The sequence below is a fragment of the Nannospalax galili genome, unplaced genomic scaffold, assembly GCF_000622305.1.
Source record: "Nannospalax galili isolate Female #2095 unplaced genomic scaffold, S.galili_v1.0 scaffold3, whole genome shotgun sequence".
Taxonomy (NCBI): Eukaryota; Metazoa; Chordata; class Mammalia; order Rodentia; family Spalacidae; genus Nannospalax; species Nannospalax galili.
The window spans coordinates 1,309,446-1,327,263 of NW_008351466.1; the positions used below are offsets into that span (position 1 = coordinate 1,309,446).

At 39.5% G+C, this 17,818-nt stretch overlaps 1 protein-coding gene across 4 annotated transcripts in view; it reads left to right on the forward strand.

The window, feature by feature from the left end:
- Positions 1-17,818, forward strand: part of Nox1 (NADPH oxidase 1) — a 24,125-nt gene that overhangs the window by 3,726 nt on the left and 2,581 nt on the right. For 2 of the 4 annotated variants that reach the window (XM_029553646.1, XM_008848341.1), the window contains exons 2-10: positions 1,967-2,066; positions 9,270-9,376; positions 9,616-9,700; positions 10,023-10,174; positions 10,270-10,451; positions 10,540-10,672; positions 14,442-14,534; positions 16,163-16,398; positions 16,576-16,738. In XM_029553646.1, coding sequence (XP_029409506.1) covers positions 1,967-2,066; positions 9,270-9,376; positions 9,616-9,700; positions 10,023-10,174; positions 10,270-10,451; positions 10,540-10,672; positions 14,442-14,534; positions 16,163-16,398; positions 16,576-16,738 — 1,251 coding nt within the window. Of the gene's footprint in view, positions 1-1,966; positions 2,067-9,265; positions 9,377-9,615; positions 9,701-10,022; positions 10,175-10,269; positions 10,452-10,539; positions 10,673-14,441; positions 14,535-16,162; positions 16,399-16,575; positions 16,739-17,818 lie in introns of all 4 variants that reach the window. The other 2 variants (XM_008848339.1, XM_008848340.2) reach the window with 2 other exon arrangements.

Consider the following 17,818-nt stretch of genomic DNA (forward strand, 5'->3'; position numbering starts at 1 on the left):
GAGAAAGGAGGGAGGGAGGGAGGGAGGAAGGAAGGAAGGAAGGAAGGAAGGAAGGAAGGAAGGAAGGAGCAAGAGAAAGAAAGAAAGAAAGAAAGAAAGAAAAAGAAAGAAAGAAAGAAAGAGAAAGAAGAAAAGAACAAGTTTGGTAATGTTGCAACTCCAACTCAATAGACAGCATTTATTAAGATCTTACTATGGGGGCTGGGGAGATGGCTCAGTGGTTAGGAGCACTGGCTGCTCTTGCAGAGGACCCGGGTTCAATTCCCAGCACCCACATGGAGGCTAACAACCATCCTTGACTCCAGTTCCAGGGGCTCTGAAGCCCTCTTCTGACCTCTCCAACTCCAACTCAATAGACAGCATTTATTAAGATCTTACTATGGGGGCTGGGGAGATGGCTCAGTGGTTAGGAGCACTGGCTGCTCTTGCAGAGGACCCGGGTTCAATTCCCAGCACCCACATGGAGGCTAACAACCATCCTTGACTCCAGTTCCAGGGGATCTGAAGCCCTCTTCTGACCTCTGCAGGCATTGTACGACATGGATGCACTTACATACTTGCAGGCAATACACTCATACACATAAAATAAAAAATAATAATAGTAACTTTTAACTGCCATCATATTCTCTGTTAGTTATCCCAATAAATATTATTATTCCCTGAAATAATAATAAATAAAATATTTAAAAATGATCTTACTCTACACAAAGCATTGCATTACTAACTTTACATGTATTGGTTCATGCAAGCCCACAGCATTGTGTGAGGTAAATATTGTTGCTCTCATTTTACAAGTGAAGAAACTGATCCTATAATTTAAATCATGCTTCTAAGATTACAGAGCTACTAAATGGTGGCACTAGAATTTGATCCCCAGATGTTTGATTCCAGTGTTGCACTTAGAATCACTTTGCTGTACTGCTATGAGTCTGTGAATGGTTCAGATTTAGGGAATGTGTGGGCCGTGCCCTAGGCTAAGACCCTTTACCTCTGAGCTGAAATGATTCTCGAAGATGTGGTATCTGAGATATATTCAAAAGATACCCCAGTACTGTAGGGATCTACTCAATTGCAGATTAGCACCCCCAAACTTGGGCTAGAGCTCAGTTGGTTGACCTCTAAGGCAACATGCAGTGAATTTTCAAATCACCCTCTTAGACCTCTTAAACAGAGCTTTGGACAAACACGCACAGTCCTCAGAGCTCACATGAGTCCAAAACAACACTAGCTCAATTTGTTTAAAAAAAAAAGATCCATAATGTAAAAAGAGAACAATATATGTCAGGGTGTAATTAAAGAGGCAGGCCTCTCTGGGAACGGTTCATTCTTTTTCAGATGGGCATTGTTTTATAGATGCTAAATTTATTCTTTGTTCCCCCCACCCCCACCAGAAATTCAGTTATTCTCTTAGTGCCATCTTTTAGGTACAATACGAAAAGCTCTAGTCTAGGAACTGGAAAATATTTCTGAAGAAAGCTAGCTAGATATTTGAGGTTTCTATAGTCCATATGGTCTCCATCCTGGCTACTCATCTCTGCCATAGACTCATGAAAACATTGGTAAACAATGCAAAAAAGGGTAGGCATTCCAATGCCACATATTTATGGTCAATGAAATTTGAATTGCATGTGATTTTTATGTCCTGATACTTTGTTGTTTTGATGTTTACAACTTAACCATTTAAATTGAAAGCACAAAATGTAGACACCCTGAGTTTGCAAGGCATGTAAAATAGATAAAGAGCCAAATTTGACCCAGGGGCCTTAGGTTGCTGACACAATTTATTAGTATCTAATGTGTGTCTTAAATTGCTCACTATGAAAATAAGTTTGATATTGGCAGAATTTTATTATTTTAAAATGAAAATAAATGAACACAAAATGCTCAAGATGGCAACACTATTTCTTATCCCTTACCTACCCATTCCCTAATTTCCCATGTCCTTGCTTGATTTTTCTTCCTCTAGGTTGCTTGGTTGGGGCTGAACATTTTCCTATTTGTGTATGCCTTCCTGATTTATGAGAAGGCTGACAAGTACTTTTACACAAGAGAAATTCTTGGGGTGAGTATAACGCTTTTGATGTGGAGAATTTCTTTTTTCTTTTTTAAGATGTATTATTATGTAGTCCAGGCTGGCCTAGATCTTATAGTCCTTCTGGCTCAGTTATAGGCATGTGCCACCAGGCGGGGGCTACGTGTGTGTGTGTGTGTGTGTGTGTGTGTGTGTGTGTGTGTGTGTGTTGTTAAATTTCCATTTCTGCTCCTTTGTGACTCAACTCTGATTTCCTCTAGGGGTAGAATTACCACAAAGAAGAATTCAGGATGTTAGTCCAATTAGAATTTCAGATAAATGATGAATCATTTCTGATAGATGTGTAGTCAAACTCTATACATAAGTATACAAAATATTCATTTTTATATAAATTTCTAAGTCAGTGGTACATGCAGTATTTTTACTTGCAAAATCTGACAATGGGCACACTCTCCAGGCCCATTAAGCAAAAAATAAAATAAAGAACACTTTTAGGTAGTTGTTTGCAATGGTTTTCAGAAACTTACATGCTCTTACAGGGTTTCAGAAGAAGGCTAACTAGGTAGAAGAGCTCCTGTCCCTGCTCCCACTTCAGCCAGAGCAGCCTCCATCCATCTTATGGACTCTGTTTATGATTTATAGAGTTTGCTGGGTTAGAGATGTAGTTCAACTGTAGAACACTTGCCTGATGTGCCCAAACCTATGGGTTCATTTCCTAGCACCGCAAAAGTAAAATGAAAAATATTGGTCAGGAAGAGATGAAGCAAGGAAAATAAAAAATGGAGAAACAAAACAGGAAAACTTGGGGCCAGCAAAATGGCTCAGTGACTAAAGGCACTTGCCACCAAGTCTGATGACATGAGTTTGATACTTGGGACCCATATGGTAGAAGGAAAGAACTGACTACTGCAAGTTTTCCTCTGACCTTCACACATGCATCATACACACACACATATCACACACACGTATAATTTAAATATTTTGACAGTTTCAAACATGAGCACCATATTTACATCACACCACCCAATCTGCTCCTTTCTCCTACTCCTCCTATGTCCCCCCCACTCCCTCCCAACTTTATGATCTCTTCTTTGGTTATTGTTTCTCTCTCTCTCTCTCTCTCTCTCTCAATATACAGAGTCCATTTAGTGGTTCCTGAGTGTACATGTATTTATGGTTGACCACTTGGGATTAGATAACCTATCAGGGAGCTCATCCCTAAAGAAAATGTATTATTCCTCCTTCATGAGACATAGAACATTTTTTCTGAAAAAAAAGAAAACTTGGAAATCACTGCTGTGAACTAATGCCTCCATATGAAACAAGAAAGATACTTAGGGGGATGAGAGGATGAGAGGGTAGATGGTGCTTCAGAACTCAAAGACTACAGGAAAGTGGGGTCAGCTCAGGGTAAGAACAGGCCTGGTGTAGTGGTAGATTAAATACAGAAAAGGGTGGAAGAGTAAGCGGGCACATGGGTGTGGCCGAAAGGAAAGCTGGTGGTGAGACAGGCTCCTTCCAGGTGGTGTACCTGGGCCCTACCTGCTTAGGACAGCAAATTTGATTGCCACTTCTGTCTGTCATTCAATAACAGGAAGAGGATTTGATCAAAACACTTTTATCTTGATGGAGCTTTATCTCAATAGCTTTCCACAAAGGCTCACTCAATGTTCATATTTAAAGGCAGCTTATTCTTTAAAAATTCTTTTCTCTGCATAACCAAAGGATACATGTTGAGATCACAATGAATGTTCATGGCTTATTTCACCCTGCTGTTTTCCATTTTAAATGTTCATCCTTGATCCATTTTTAGAAACTAAAACCCAAAGGAAGTGTTAATACGTCTTAAAATAGTTTTTTGTTAACAGAATGATGCAATAAATGTGACTAGTTATTAAGAACTTGATCACTTAATGACTGAAAAGCCAGTTACAGAAAAATGAATCATACTGATATCCTGTGGATGCTTCAGATTTAAAGCTCTATTTAGAATTTAATTATAGTGAATTCTAGGCCAGCAGGGGCTACAGGGAGACCCTGTTTCAAAAAACCAATATATATATATATATATAGGTTATATATATATTATATATATATATGATGCTGTTTTCGGTGAGATCAAAGTGTGCCAGTAACGTGAAAAAAATCCCCCTTCTATATCCTACTCCTCAGAGTTCACCACTATAGGTTGGCAAGAGTATAAATAGCCACACTGACACAATCACAAATGCATCAGACACACATATATTGTTTTTGTTCTGAGGTAATATTTACTCTTTAATTTCCACATAGTGAAAACTGTTCTCTTTGTTATGTAAGTCTACAAACACAGGAAATTTTTTTTACTCAGTCAAAAAGGAGATCACAGGGTTGGAGAGTCAGTTCAGTGATTAAGAGCATTGGTTGTTCCTGTAGAGGACCCAAATTTGGTTTCCAGGAGCCACATGGCAGCTAACAAGTACCCACAATGCCAGTTCCAGGGGATCCAATACCATCTTCTGGCCCCTGCAAGCATTGCATATATGTGGAGCACTGACATGCATGCAGGCAAAGCACTCATACACATAAAATGAATATAAATTTAAAAAAAATTTAAAGGCAATCACACTGTAAACATTAGTTGGAAATCACTTTTTATGCTCAATGTATCTCAGCTATCTTTCCATGTGAGTAGTGGAGCCAGCTTGTCCCAAGTTGCAATGATGTACATCTCTTCTCAAATCTGTGTTCAATGATACCAAGGTGGTGTCTTGAAATTTTCCATGGTGGGAGTAGTTACATCATCAAAATGGGCAGATGCTGGAAATGGAGATGTGCCATTTAACTGGCACAAAAACAGGTGGGCTGTTAACTGAGGAAGAGAGAAACAAAATGTGGTGTATATGTACAACAAAATGTTTTTCAGTGATAAAGAAAAACAATGTTGGGGCTGGAGAGATGGCTCAGAGGTTAAGAGCACTGGCTGCTCTTGCGGAGGGTCTAGGTTCAGTTCCCAGTACCCATATAGTGGCTAACAACCATCTGCAACTCCAGTTCCTAGGAATCCGATGCCCTCTTTTGACCTTTGTGGACTTTGCATGACATGGTGTACTTACACACATGTAGGCAATACACATACACATAGATTAAAAATAATTTTCAAAAATCCAAAGTTTTGTATTTTCAGGGAACAATATGGAACTGGAGAAAAGCATATTAAGTAAGTCAAATCAGGCTCAGAAAGATAATATTATCATGTTTTCTCTTATTTGTAGTTCCTAAAATTGATGTAGATAAATAAAATCATGTATGCATATAGGACATGAAAGCTTCTACATGAATGTAGAAGCAAAAGTGTCAGGGGCGGGGCAAAGGGGACTCACAAGAGGGGAGAAGGGTGAGGAAAAGGAGCCTATGAGGGTGTGGGTAGGAATATGCTCAATATATAGTGTATAGGTACATAAAAGAAAACTTAAAAATATATAAACTTAATTTTAAAAGCCCTGGTTGGCAAAACATTTACAATGCTTAGACTACTGCTTTTAGCTTTTGCAGAGAACAGCAACCCCTTATATTGATGAGCCATAATTGATTGATCCATTCCATAGGGAGTTTTCAACATTCATGGTCACCTCGGGAGACTACAGAGAGCCATTTGATCCACTGTGAAGCATAACAAATAAGGCACAGAGGAAGAAGTTGAAATCTGCAGTCAGTGAAGAACCAATGACAGCAGATTTCAATTATAACATCTGTGAGAGTTGATGGAGAGAAACGACTATATACCAGGATAGTTTCATGTACTGCAATAGGGAGAAAAAGGACTTTTTTTCTAAAAAGAATTCATCCCAGACGGATAATTGCCACAGAATATGGAGCTGTGAAATTATAGTCCTATATTTTCAATTTACTTGCCAATTTTAGCTTCAAGAAACCTCTGTGACTCAAATAAGGAAGCTGTGGGAGCCAATGTGGAAATGTAGGATCTTTGAGATGAGCAGAAAAAAATTTCTTCTGAAATGGAACAGGCTGTCTCTACCAAAAACAATCAGAGTGTGACTCAGCAGAGGGGAAAAAAGGGTCTTGTGAAGAGTCAGAAATGGAAAGCAGTAGGGCAGCTCTTGTTCACTGCACTGCCTACAGTTGTAAGCCATTATGGACACTAGGTGATCTTGACCAGGCTTATTGCACCAAGCTCACATTGTCCTGGCTTTAGGTTGTATGGAAAGAATAGTTTTCTTTTCCTCTTTAAACATTGTTCTCTCTCTCTCTCTCTCTCTCTCTCTCTCTCTCTCTCTCTCTACTCCCTCTCCCTCTCCCTCCCTCTCCCTCTCCCTCCCTCCCTCCATCCCTCCCTCCCTCCTTTTTTCAAGTTACTGTACAAAGTAATGGTTTCCCTTATGGCATTTTCTTACACACACACACACACACACACACACACACACACACACACATTTTTTACTCTGTTCTTGCTCATCCCCTCCTGCAATGCAGTCCTCAATCCCCCTTAAGCACAACTTGCTGGTTCTCTATCCTCACAGTCCCCTTTTCTGCTTCATTGTCACATGTAATCCATTACTCTCTCATTTTTTTCTCCCTCCCATGTACCTTAAGATCTCTTTCTCCCCTCCCATGGTCCCATTTCTATTTTCATGGCCTACACACACACACACACACACACACACACACACACACACACACACACACACACACAAGAGAGAGAGAGAGATACACAGACAGAAAGATACACAGACACACACACAGAGCATACATACATGTATGTGTACATGCATGCAAGTGTACTGCAGCAGAAATTGATTCTCTCCTTCTACCATGTGGGTCATGGGGATGAAACTCAAGTTGTCAGACTTGGAGACAAGTACCTTTGCCTGCTGAGCTATGTCACTAGCCCCAAAGAAACTTTATAATTTCCTGTAATCCCATTTTTCAAATCATGGGATTATTTCCTAGGCTATTACAATCTTTTTCAAAAAGTCCTTGCCTGTGCTTATATGTTGAAGGGGATTTCTCTATGTATTTCTCTAGCAGTTTCAAAATTTTAGGCCTTGAATATAGGTCTCTAATTCATTTTGAATTAATTTTTTTGTGCATAATGAATTATACGGATGTAGTTTCATCCTTCAACAGGTGGGTATCCAGTTTTCCCAGCACTGTTTGGTGAAGAGGATGACTTTTTTCCCCCAATGTATGTTTTTGATACTGTTGTAAAAAAAAATAGGTAGTTGTAGGTGTGTGGGTTTATTTCGGCTATGTGTTTTCTAATTTTTTTTAAATGTGTGTTTGTGTGAGAGTGACTGAATGTCTGTTGGGGGGTGGTGAATGCACACATGTGTGTATGATTGTGTCCACCCCATGCTCATGCAAAAGCCACAGGAAGATGTTGGATGTTTTGCTCTACTACTCTCCACCTTATTCCTTTGAGACAGGATCTCTCACCGAAACTGGAGCTGGGCTAGTGGCCAACAAGTCTCAGTGATCCTCCTGCCTCTTCCCTGACCTCCAGCTTTGGATTTACAGCTGTGTAACTATACCTGGCTTTTTACATGAGTGTTGGGGATTTGAACTCAGATCCTCATGCTTGCATAGCTGGTATTCTTCCCTGCTGAACCATGTTCCCAGCCCTATCTGTCTGTTTTTGTGCCAGTACCACACAGTTTTTGTTGTTACAGCTCTGTAGTACAATTTGAGGTCAAATTTTGTGATATCTACAGCATTATTCTTTGTTCTAAGGATTCCTGTGGATATTCAGGGTCTTTTGTGCTTATACATTAGTTTTAGGAGTGTTTCGTCTAGTTCTGCCAAGAAAGGATGTCTTTGGGACTTTGATGGGGATTGCATTGAATCTGTAGTCTACTTTCATTATTATAACCATTAGCACAATATTGATTCTCTCAATTCATGAATGGGGGCAGTCTGGAAAAATAATTTTGGTGCATTACTAATTATTAGAAAAAGGCTAAGAAGGTGTTATTACTAACCTATAATCATCTTTTAAGAAAATCTTTGACAGGCACACATATAAGAGTCATCAACCAGTTAGCTAAATTGCAACAAAAGTAGCCTGGCTGCTTCCATGCCCTCACCCCCATCCTTCCCCCATAACTACTACAACTACTACTATTACTACTACTACTACTACTACTACTACTACTACTACCACCACCACCACAAGATTGGCATACACATAGCTCATAGCCCAAAGTACATTAAGCAGACTTGGAGACTGGTTATATCGTTAAGAGGTTTTTAGCTACCATGTAGTCTAGCATATTGTGACCAGCCTATACTGTTTATTGCTGTATCAAGTTGTCCTTGGTTTATGTCACTTAGTCACCCAAGGAAATCATCCTGAAAGTCTCTCAGGGCACTGTACTTACCTACTATCCAGGAGGCCCTGGGCTCCATGACCAGCACTGAAAAAAGAAAGGCTCTCTTTTCTCAAATCTCTAGCTATGCCTAAGAATTTTGCTCTGGGGTTGAAGAGATGCCCCAGCAGTTAAGAACACTGGCTGTTCTTCCAGCAGACCTTTGATCAGTTCAGAGCACCCACATGGTAGCTAACAACCATCCTTAAGTCCATTTCTAGGGGATCCAACACCTTCTTCTGGCCTCTGTGGACATTGTAAAACAAATGATTTACATACATGCAGGTTAAACTCTCATACACATAAAATAAATAATTAAGTATGTAAATAAATAATTTTGCTCCCAGGGTTCAATTTTTAAAGGTATCTTAAATATATTGGTTAAATTTTTATTGATTGTTTTATATACATTCTTATAATTTCAACATTAGAAAACACAAAAAACAGAATAAAATAGTTACTATCCATGACTGTGCCTTTAAATACAATCATTAGTTAAAAAGTAAATAAAAGTATATATGGTCATCCAGGTAGTTTTATGAAGGATGAATAATAAAATTGTAATTAGATGTATAAAATATTACTTTAAAATATTACATTCATAGAATATATTTGCTAATGTAGACTCACTGAATTTTGTTCTCTTTCACATTAACAAATACATTACCAAATGACTGCCATACATTTTGCACATTTTCTCTTTGGCAAACAGAGAGTTCGGCCTGATGAGCTGGTTACTGAGAAAAAGTGAGACATGCAAGAAGCTCTTCGCTGTCTATTTGCTGGTCTGAGAAAAGTGGACCTGGCCAGTTTTCACTGCTAGGTGCTGAGATAAATAACAGTCTGTCTCTTTTTACCTCTGTTCCAGACAGCATTGGCCTTTGCCCGGGCATCTGCTCTCTGCTTGAATTGTAACAGCATGCTGATCCTGATTCCGGTGTGTCGAAATCTGCTGTCCTTCCTGAGGGGCACCTGCTCAGTGAGTCCCCACTTTCCTTAGGTCAACTTTCACTTTAAAGAAAAAGTCCCTGGTTTCCTCAGTAGGTACCTCAATACCAAGTCCTTAGGAATGGAACTTAGAGTGCTCCTTTAGAGACCAAGGAGGTGGATAAAGATGACTGGGTATTGGTATCCCATGTCCAAGACATGTTGGCGTGGGTTAGTGAATTTGATAAGACTGGTTGGTGACACCTGACCATGATCACTTTGCCTTTGTAGTTTTGCAACCACACACTGAGAAAGCCATTGGATCATAACCTCACCTTCCATAAGCTGGTGGCATATATGATCTGCGTATTCACAGGTAAGTCAGGCAAGACATTGAACTGTGGACACCAGGGTGTTCAGAGGCTAGTTTCATTTGCCCATGCATATAAACATTAAAAAAAATAAGGGGCCCCGGCACTACTTTCGAGGCACTTTTCTAGACCTATATTCATACAGTATATATTCTGTTCCTTTGGGAACTGAGTGGAGATTAAAAGTCTTGAATCTCTCTGCATTGTGGGGCATACTGTGGCCTCAGCATTCTGCTAGGCATTACAAGTAGGAGTTTCTCATTCTAGTGGGGTATGATTGCAATAATGTTTCTGAGACACCTCTTTGCTTCCCATCTTTCCACTTAGCTATCCATATCATTGCACACCTATTTAACTTTGAACACTACAGCAGAAGCCAACAGGCTATGGATGGATCTCTTGCGTCTGTTCTCTCCAGCCTATCCCGTCATGAGAAAGAGAGCAATTCTTGGCTAAATCCAATCCAGTCACCAAATATGGTGAGGTGATTCAATGGCAAAGCACAGGGATCTGGTCATGATCAGGAAGATCATGGTATCCTTGGTGGACATTGCTGACATTTCTCCTTTCACAGACAGTGATATATGCTACATTTACTAGCATTGCTGGACTGACTGGAGTGATCCTCACAATAGCCTTGATTCTCATGGTAACTTCAGCTGTGGAATTTATCCGAAGGAATTATTTTGAGCTCTTCTGGTATACACACCACCTTTTCATCATCTATATCATCTGCTTAGCGCTCCATGGCATGGGGTAAGGTCTTCAGACCCTCATTCTCATGTCCCAGTTCCTGACCTTGCATAGTTCATCAACACAAACTGTTCTACTTTATCTGTTTTAGTGGAATTGTCCGGGCTCAAACAGAGGATAGTATGGGTGAGAGTCATCCCTACAATTGTTCAAAATCTTTTCATGAGTGGGATAAGTATGTTTCAAGCTGCAGGCGTCCTCATTTTGAGGGGCATCCCCCTGAGGTAAGAATTCTATGGGATAAAGACAAAATCCTGTCAGGAGCTGTTACTGTTTTAATGTTACCCTTATTAGTATTGTCATCATTCTTAGCTCTGTTCTGGTTCTTTCCTATGAAACATGCCTACAATGTTCCTACCTTCAAGGATCTTCCAACATCATCTGCAACAGGACATTAGAGGAGCTCTTGAAAAAGAAAGAATTAATGGTTATTACATGTTGTGTGACCCCCCCCTGTAGAGGTAAAAATGATAGTTCCTATTATTCATAGTATTTACCATGCCCTGGGCTTGCTGTGTGATATAGGTGGTCTCTTATATACATACAGCGAGTTGCTCTGATGTAGCTACTTCTTTCATTTCCATTTTGGGACAAAATGAGTAGAATTCCATAAGATTAAGTAAAGCCTAGTAATTAATGGAGCTTGCATTCAAGCCCATGCTTTCCAGAATCCAAAGACTAAACTCTTGGCCTTTATAGTATTCCAAATCTCAGTTGTGAAATCCTAGTCAAATTTTCATGGGGCAAAACCAAATCATCCCAGAAGTTGACTTTCTTTGATATTATAGCAGGCTTGAAAATTATTACTACACAGTTTATGATGGTAGGTAAAGTGCTTGCTGTGCAATCATGAGATCTTGATTTTGTATCCTCAGCAGTCATGTAAAAAGCTATGTATAGCAGAATGTACCTGTAATCCCAGCATGTGGAGGTAGAAAGAAGAGGATCCCCAGGGCTTGTTGGCCAGTCAGTCTAGACAAATTGGTGAACTCCAGGTTCAGTAAGAGACCCTGTCCCAAAAAGTAAGATGAGGAACCACTGAGGAAATATGTGATGTTGACCTCTGACTACCACACACACGTACACACATGTGCACATACACATCAATATGCATGCACACACAAAGAAAAAAGAAAGAAAGGAGACAGGTAAGAAAGAAAGGAAGGAAGGAAGAAGGAAGGAAGGAAATTCAGGGGCTGGAAGACACACGTCTGTGAACAAGACCTCGGGTTTGATTCCCCAAACCACTCATCTCAAAAAAAGAAAGAAAATAAAGAAATTTTGTTCTAGGGAATTCAAGGTGTGTCTTATATAATTATCACAGATGGCATAGTTTACCTTTGCTTGATCATAAAATAGGTTATTTTGAGGAATAAATGGAACTGAAAGAGCAACTTGTGGTGTCGTAAAGTCTTCTGAGAATGATGAAAGTCTTTAAATCATATGCAAGATTAAGAGCAATAGTTTAGAAGTTTTTCTTTAGAAAAAATAGTATTTGAAACAAAAAGTTTCCTAAAATTGGTATTTCAATCATTGTGGAAATGATAGGTTAATATTTTTAAGGGCCACAAAATAGCCATACAGGAAAACATTTATCTTTGTTCTATACCTTACACTAAAATATGAAACAAGGATGCATGCAGCCAGGATTTAAATGTCAAAAAATAAATCATAAAACCACCCTAAGACCATTCATATGGGGATTTTGCTCTAATAATAGGAAGGGGAAAGACATTTTAAAATAAGATAACTTTGAAACCAAAAAAGTAAAAGATATTTCCTAGCAAAAACCTAAGAAAGAAAAGCATCTGATGCATTATTAAGTGGGAAAGTAATTACAAGTAATTTCTAATAAATATATATATAACTCCTAGCAATCACTAAAGCAACAATGAACCTGAAGTAAAGAAGTGATAGTCTGTTAATTACATCATTACTTTATAGAACCAAATATTGACTAGTTGAATTATGGAACCTAATTTATACAGTATTCAGTGGTAATAAAAAGAAAGAGGAAGCTGAATAGGTACTTGCCATGACTGTGCTATGTCAGAAACAGATGGACACATTTGTGTCTTTCTATAATATCAGACTTCATTGAATAACAATAAATTTACAAGATATGTAGGTTTTACTATATGTGATTTGCCAAGTAGTCCTGATTTCCCTTGCTATCAGGCCATTGGCAAACAAGGGGTCATATATTCTTATCTTAGTTATTAATATTAACTCTTAGATAATGCATTAAACATCATATTATGTATGTATGTATGTATGTATGTATGCATGTATCTATTGTCTATCTGTATCAGTTACAGAATGGGTACAAAAGGGATACAGAGGCCACAGCAGAGTTCAGTGAGTTCAAAAAATAGGCTTTATAGCTGCAGAGGCAAGAGGAGGATACTGATACATAGAGAATGTCTGGGAGTTAGACAATCCTGTTGCAGAGCTGCTGAAGATGGCTGCCATGCAAAGCTACAAGGTCAGAACTGAGCAATGCCTCAGGATTGAGTCAGTCCACAGAGGTGAAGTCCAGGTTCATGGAGGCTGTGGAGATGAACTGTGGGACTGGGTCTAGACAGACAAATGGGTAGATGGACAGATGGGTGGTAATTAGAGCAGGCCATATCAGTAGTGGGGCGTTAGCTGAGTTGAAGCCTCTGGGATAGCGAGGAGGTCTCTAACTTTCAGTTGCACATAAGAGATGATCATGTTAGGTCAGTAAGGGCCACCACGATTGCCATCGCAGTATTATGTCTTCCTCTTTATGGGCTTTAGGTGAGGCTATTGCCCATTGGTATATTTCTCGTATCTGTTACCTGAGACATGTTAGAGTGGCCTATTTCAAGGTATACGTAAAAGTCAGGGGTTATTTTGACAGACCATGTGATATACTAAGGGAGAAAATACCAGTTTTGCTATCTCAATGTACTGCTTTGTTTTTTCCACAAAATTAAAAAAATACTCTTCCAAATCTCCTATTTGAAAATTAGAAAATAAATACATATTTATTAGAGAAAGTTTGTAAAAATATATAAAAATAGAAGTTAAAATGTCATACAGTTTTACCACCTACAGATAATCTTTCCATCTGCATCATGGATTCTTTTCTCTATTGTAAAATATTCTTTTCAAGCATTTATTTAAAAAAACATATATATCATCTTGTTATTTTTTCTTAATAAATATTTTGGCTCATTTAATTGTCATGTGCTTTACGCACACCCTAATTATTTCTTTATCCCCATTTTCTAGAAGTGAAATTCCAGGGCCAAAGTAAGTGAATGAGACTGTTGGGACGTGCTGGCAAATTGCCCTCTAGGAAGATGCTGCCAACTTCCATCAGCTGCTTACGTGAATTTGTGAATTTTCTGAACCCCAGTTAATTCTGGACATTATTTCTTAATGGTGTCTTCCTATTTGAGAGACTAAAATTCTAGTGTGTGTGTGTGTGTGTGTGTGTGTGTGTGTGTGTGTGTAAGAGAGAAAGAGGAGAGAGAGTTTTAAGTTTGTTTGCTTTTGGTGTTTAGTAGCACTAGGATGGAATTTGGAATTCAAGTTTGGTATAATGTTTCCAATAACATAAGTTGCATACATTCTCTTTCTTATTAGTTTTGTTTTTATTTATCTTTTTCTATTTTCTTCAGAGAGAATAAATTGTCCTGGAAGATAGTCTTAATTTTTCAAATGTTAAACATAATTTAAGAACATACATATATGTACCCTTGTATTTTATGTTTGCCTTTTGCATTTGCTTCCTGATCTGACCTATAAATTTCAGAGAATGGTCTATTTTATGAGTAACAGATTGGCAAACAGAACTATTGTCATGTTTTCGTTTCTATTTCCACCCTAAAATCTGGTGAAATTAATGACACACATCAGAGAACTTGATAAATACTTATTGAATGAAGGAATGAACTGCTGCACGAATAAGCCCTAAACGAGAAATTTGTGGGTAACATCACTCTTCACTCTGTCTTTGTGCAGTCTTGGAAGTGGATCCTTGCACCCATTGCTCTATATATCTTTGAAAGGATCCTTCGCTTTTATCGCTCTCAGCAGAGGGTTGTGATTACCAAGGTAAAGAAATAAACACTTTCCTCTTGTAGTGGTAAAAGTTCTTTTCTACCTGAGTTCAGAACTAAATTGTCTTGATGTTGTCCCTGAAGGCATAAAAAGGATCTTGGAAGAAGAAACACACTTTAGTTTCTCCAGCACTCGATAAAACTGTAGGAAATAGGGATTTGGCTGGGACTGCTAGCATGGGTCTGTGTTGGAGGGTATAAGCAGGGGACCTGAGGCAGCATTTGCCCATAGATATAATTTGTTTTGTACACACAGTGATTATTTACAGGGTGAACTGAGGCTGAGGGTGTGCTCAGTGGTGGAGTGCTTGCTTACCATGCTCGAGGCCCTGGAATTGTTCTCATAGCCTAAAATAAAAGAAAATGAAATAAAGAACTAGTTGTTAATATTTTTAAAAACTGGATGGAGGTTTTCCCTTGAAGGTATTTCTTGGGGGCTGGAGAGATGGCTCAAGTAGTAAGAGCACTAGTCGCACTAGTTGCACTAGTCTCTCTCTCTCTCTCCTCTCTCTCTCTCCCCTCTCCTCTCCTCTCTCTCATCTGTTTTCTGCAAAACATGTCTTCTGAGTGACCCCAGCACCTCTCTCTCTCTCTCTCTCTCTCTCTCTCCTCACTGTGTAGCCCTGGCTGGCCTGGAACTTGCTTTACAGACCAGGCTGGCCTCCAACTCACTGAGATCCATCTGCCTCCTGAATGCGGGGATTAAAGGTACCATTCTGGGCAGGTATGGAATCTGGCTCAGATGCTTGGAAGGCAGCTATGCTCATCACTATATCACCAACACCCTACCACTTGCTGCTCCTGCAGACAACCTAGGTTTGGATTGCAACACCCAGACTGGATGGCTCATGAGGACCTGTAAATCCAGTTCAGGGAATCTGATGCCCTCTTCTGGCCTCCTCGAGCACTGCACATATAGATAAATGGATAAATACACACATAAATAAAAATAAATTAAAAAATTTAAGGGCATTTCCTATGTGGTAAATATACACAATAAAACTCATTCAGTTATAAAGAAGAATGAAATTTTGTTGCTTGCAGGCAAATGGATGGAATGGGAGATCATCATGTTAGGCAAAGTAAGCCTGAGACAGGTCAATGCCATGTGTTTTCCTTCTTATATGGAATCCAAATTTAAATGTAAATATAAATGTAAATGTAAATATAAATATAGATTTAAATGTAAATATAAATGTACAGACTATGGAAGCAGATGGGGACAATGAGGGGGAAGAAGAGGTTGAGACATGAAAGCAGAATGGAGACTATTTGGGGGTGGAATGGAACCACTAAGTGTGGGGAGGAGATGCGGGGTGAGCATAAGGTCCAATGATAATATGTATGAAAATGTCATAATGAAACTGGCTATTTTGCATGCTACCTAAAAAATTAGTAATAATAAAAGCATTGTTTTTTCTTCCTGAAGTATCCAAAACTCCAATAATGCAGAATTTCATTTCCACATTGCAACCCTTGTCTGCAGCTAAGTAGCTGCTGCCCCTTTAGATTTGACCTCACAGTTTACACGTCACCAGCACGGCCATTATACTCATTTATTTAAACACTTTTCCATGTCACCTTTGGAGTTTGCCTCCAATGATTTATGTGTTTCATTCACAGGTTGTCATGCACCCATCTAACGTTTTGGAATTGCAGATGAGAAAGCGTGGCTTTAGTATGGAAGTGGGACAATACATCTTTGTAAATTGCCCCTCAGTTTCTCTTCTGGAGTGGCATCCCTTTACTCTGACCTCTGCGCCAGAGGAAGATTTTTTCTCCATTCATATCCGATCAGCAGGGGATTGGACAGAAAATCTTATAAGGGCATTTGAACACCAGCACTCACCAATGCCCAGGTAGGTTCTTGAGACCCTCAGAGACTCAAAATAAGATGAAGACTGACCAAAGGGAAAAAAAACATTTCCTTTTTGAAGCACCAGTCTGGTAAGATAGCATATGATTAAAATAAGTGGGCAGCTATCAGCTGATGGAGATGAGACTTCACTTGTCTTTTGTCTTATGTCGCCTGCTAGGATTCAGGTGGACGGTCCTTTCGGCACCGTCAGTGAGGATGTTTTCCAGTTTGAAGTGGCTGTACTGGTTGGGGCAGGAATTGGGGTAACTCCCTTTGCTTCCATCTTGAAATCCATCTGGTACAAATTTCAGCGTGCAGACCACAAGCTCAAAACACAAAAGGTACATTCCCACATGTCGCTTTTCCACTGGCCTGGGCCTGACCGGGCTAATGATGTTACAGCTTGAGGTTTTAATAGTTGATGAGGGGGTGAGAACGTCTTTGAAGTTAGAATTGAGTGATCTGCCCATGCGGTGAGCGGCAAACGCTGAGTGAGTCAGAGGTGCCTTCTAGCAGCCCTGGGCCACCCTATGCATCCCTCAGATCCTGCATCTTTGATGAACTGTAGTGGTACCCAGGGTTGGGGACACTGGTCCATTCCCCCAGGTGTCTGGGCTCAGCCCCGCCTTGGTGCCTCGCAGTCTGCCAGCTGTTGGTGTCCTCTTGATCTTACCAGTTCAGTTACCATAGAAGAGAAATACACTGGCTGGTAGCTTCTCTCTCAACCCTACAGTGCTTTAACTCTCCAAATCAAAGCCATTTCTGTTTGCCCAGGGTTGTTCTTATTAAAACATTTAAAAGAACGTTTTATAATCTGGAGAGAATACTTTTTTCCCCTCTGGTCTCTTCTTGAGACAGGATCTCCCTGTAGCTCCAGCTGGCCTGGAATTCACTATGTTGATCAGGCTGGCCTTGAACTCACAGAGATCTGCCTGTCTCTGCCTCCTGAGTGCTGGGATTAAAGCCGTGTGCCACCACGCCAGGTTGAACTTTTAATTTTTATTTTAAACTTTTTCATCGTGTCATTTTATATTCATTGATGTAGTAATATTTCATAATGACATTTCCATTAAAGTGTATCCTTTACTGTAACCGTATTCATTCCCCATTGCCCTCTCTAGTCCCTTCCTTTTCCTCAGAGTCCTCATTCTATTTTCATATTCCCTATATGAGACAAAGTAAGCAGGATTTTTTTCTGAGTCTGGCTTATTTTGCTTAACATAATGATCTCCTTATAATAAAGATGACCTTGGAGGGCTCTTTGTGTAATGGAAGTTTGCCAGAAGTCTGGCTACTCAAAATGTATAATGTGACTTACCCTTAGACTTGATCAATATATGTGTGTGTGTGTGTGTGTGTGTGTGTGTGTGTGTGTGTGTGTATACATATATGTCAGTCAGTTTCTAGGATTCCTATCAGGA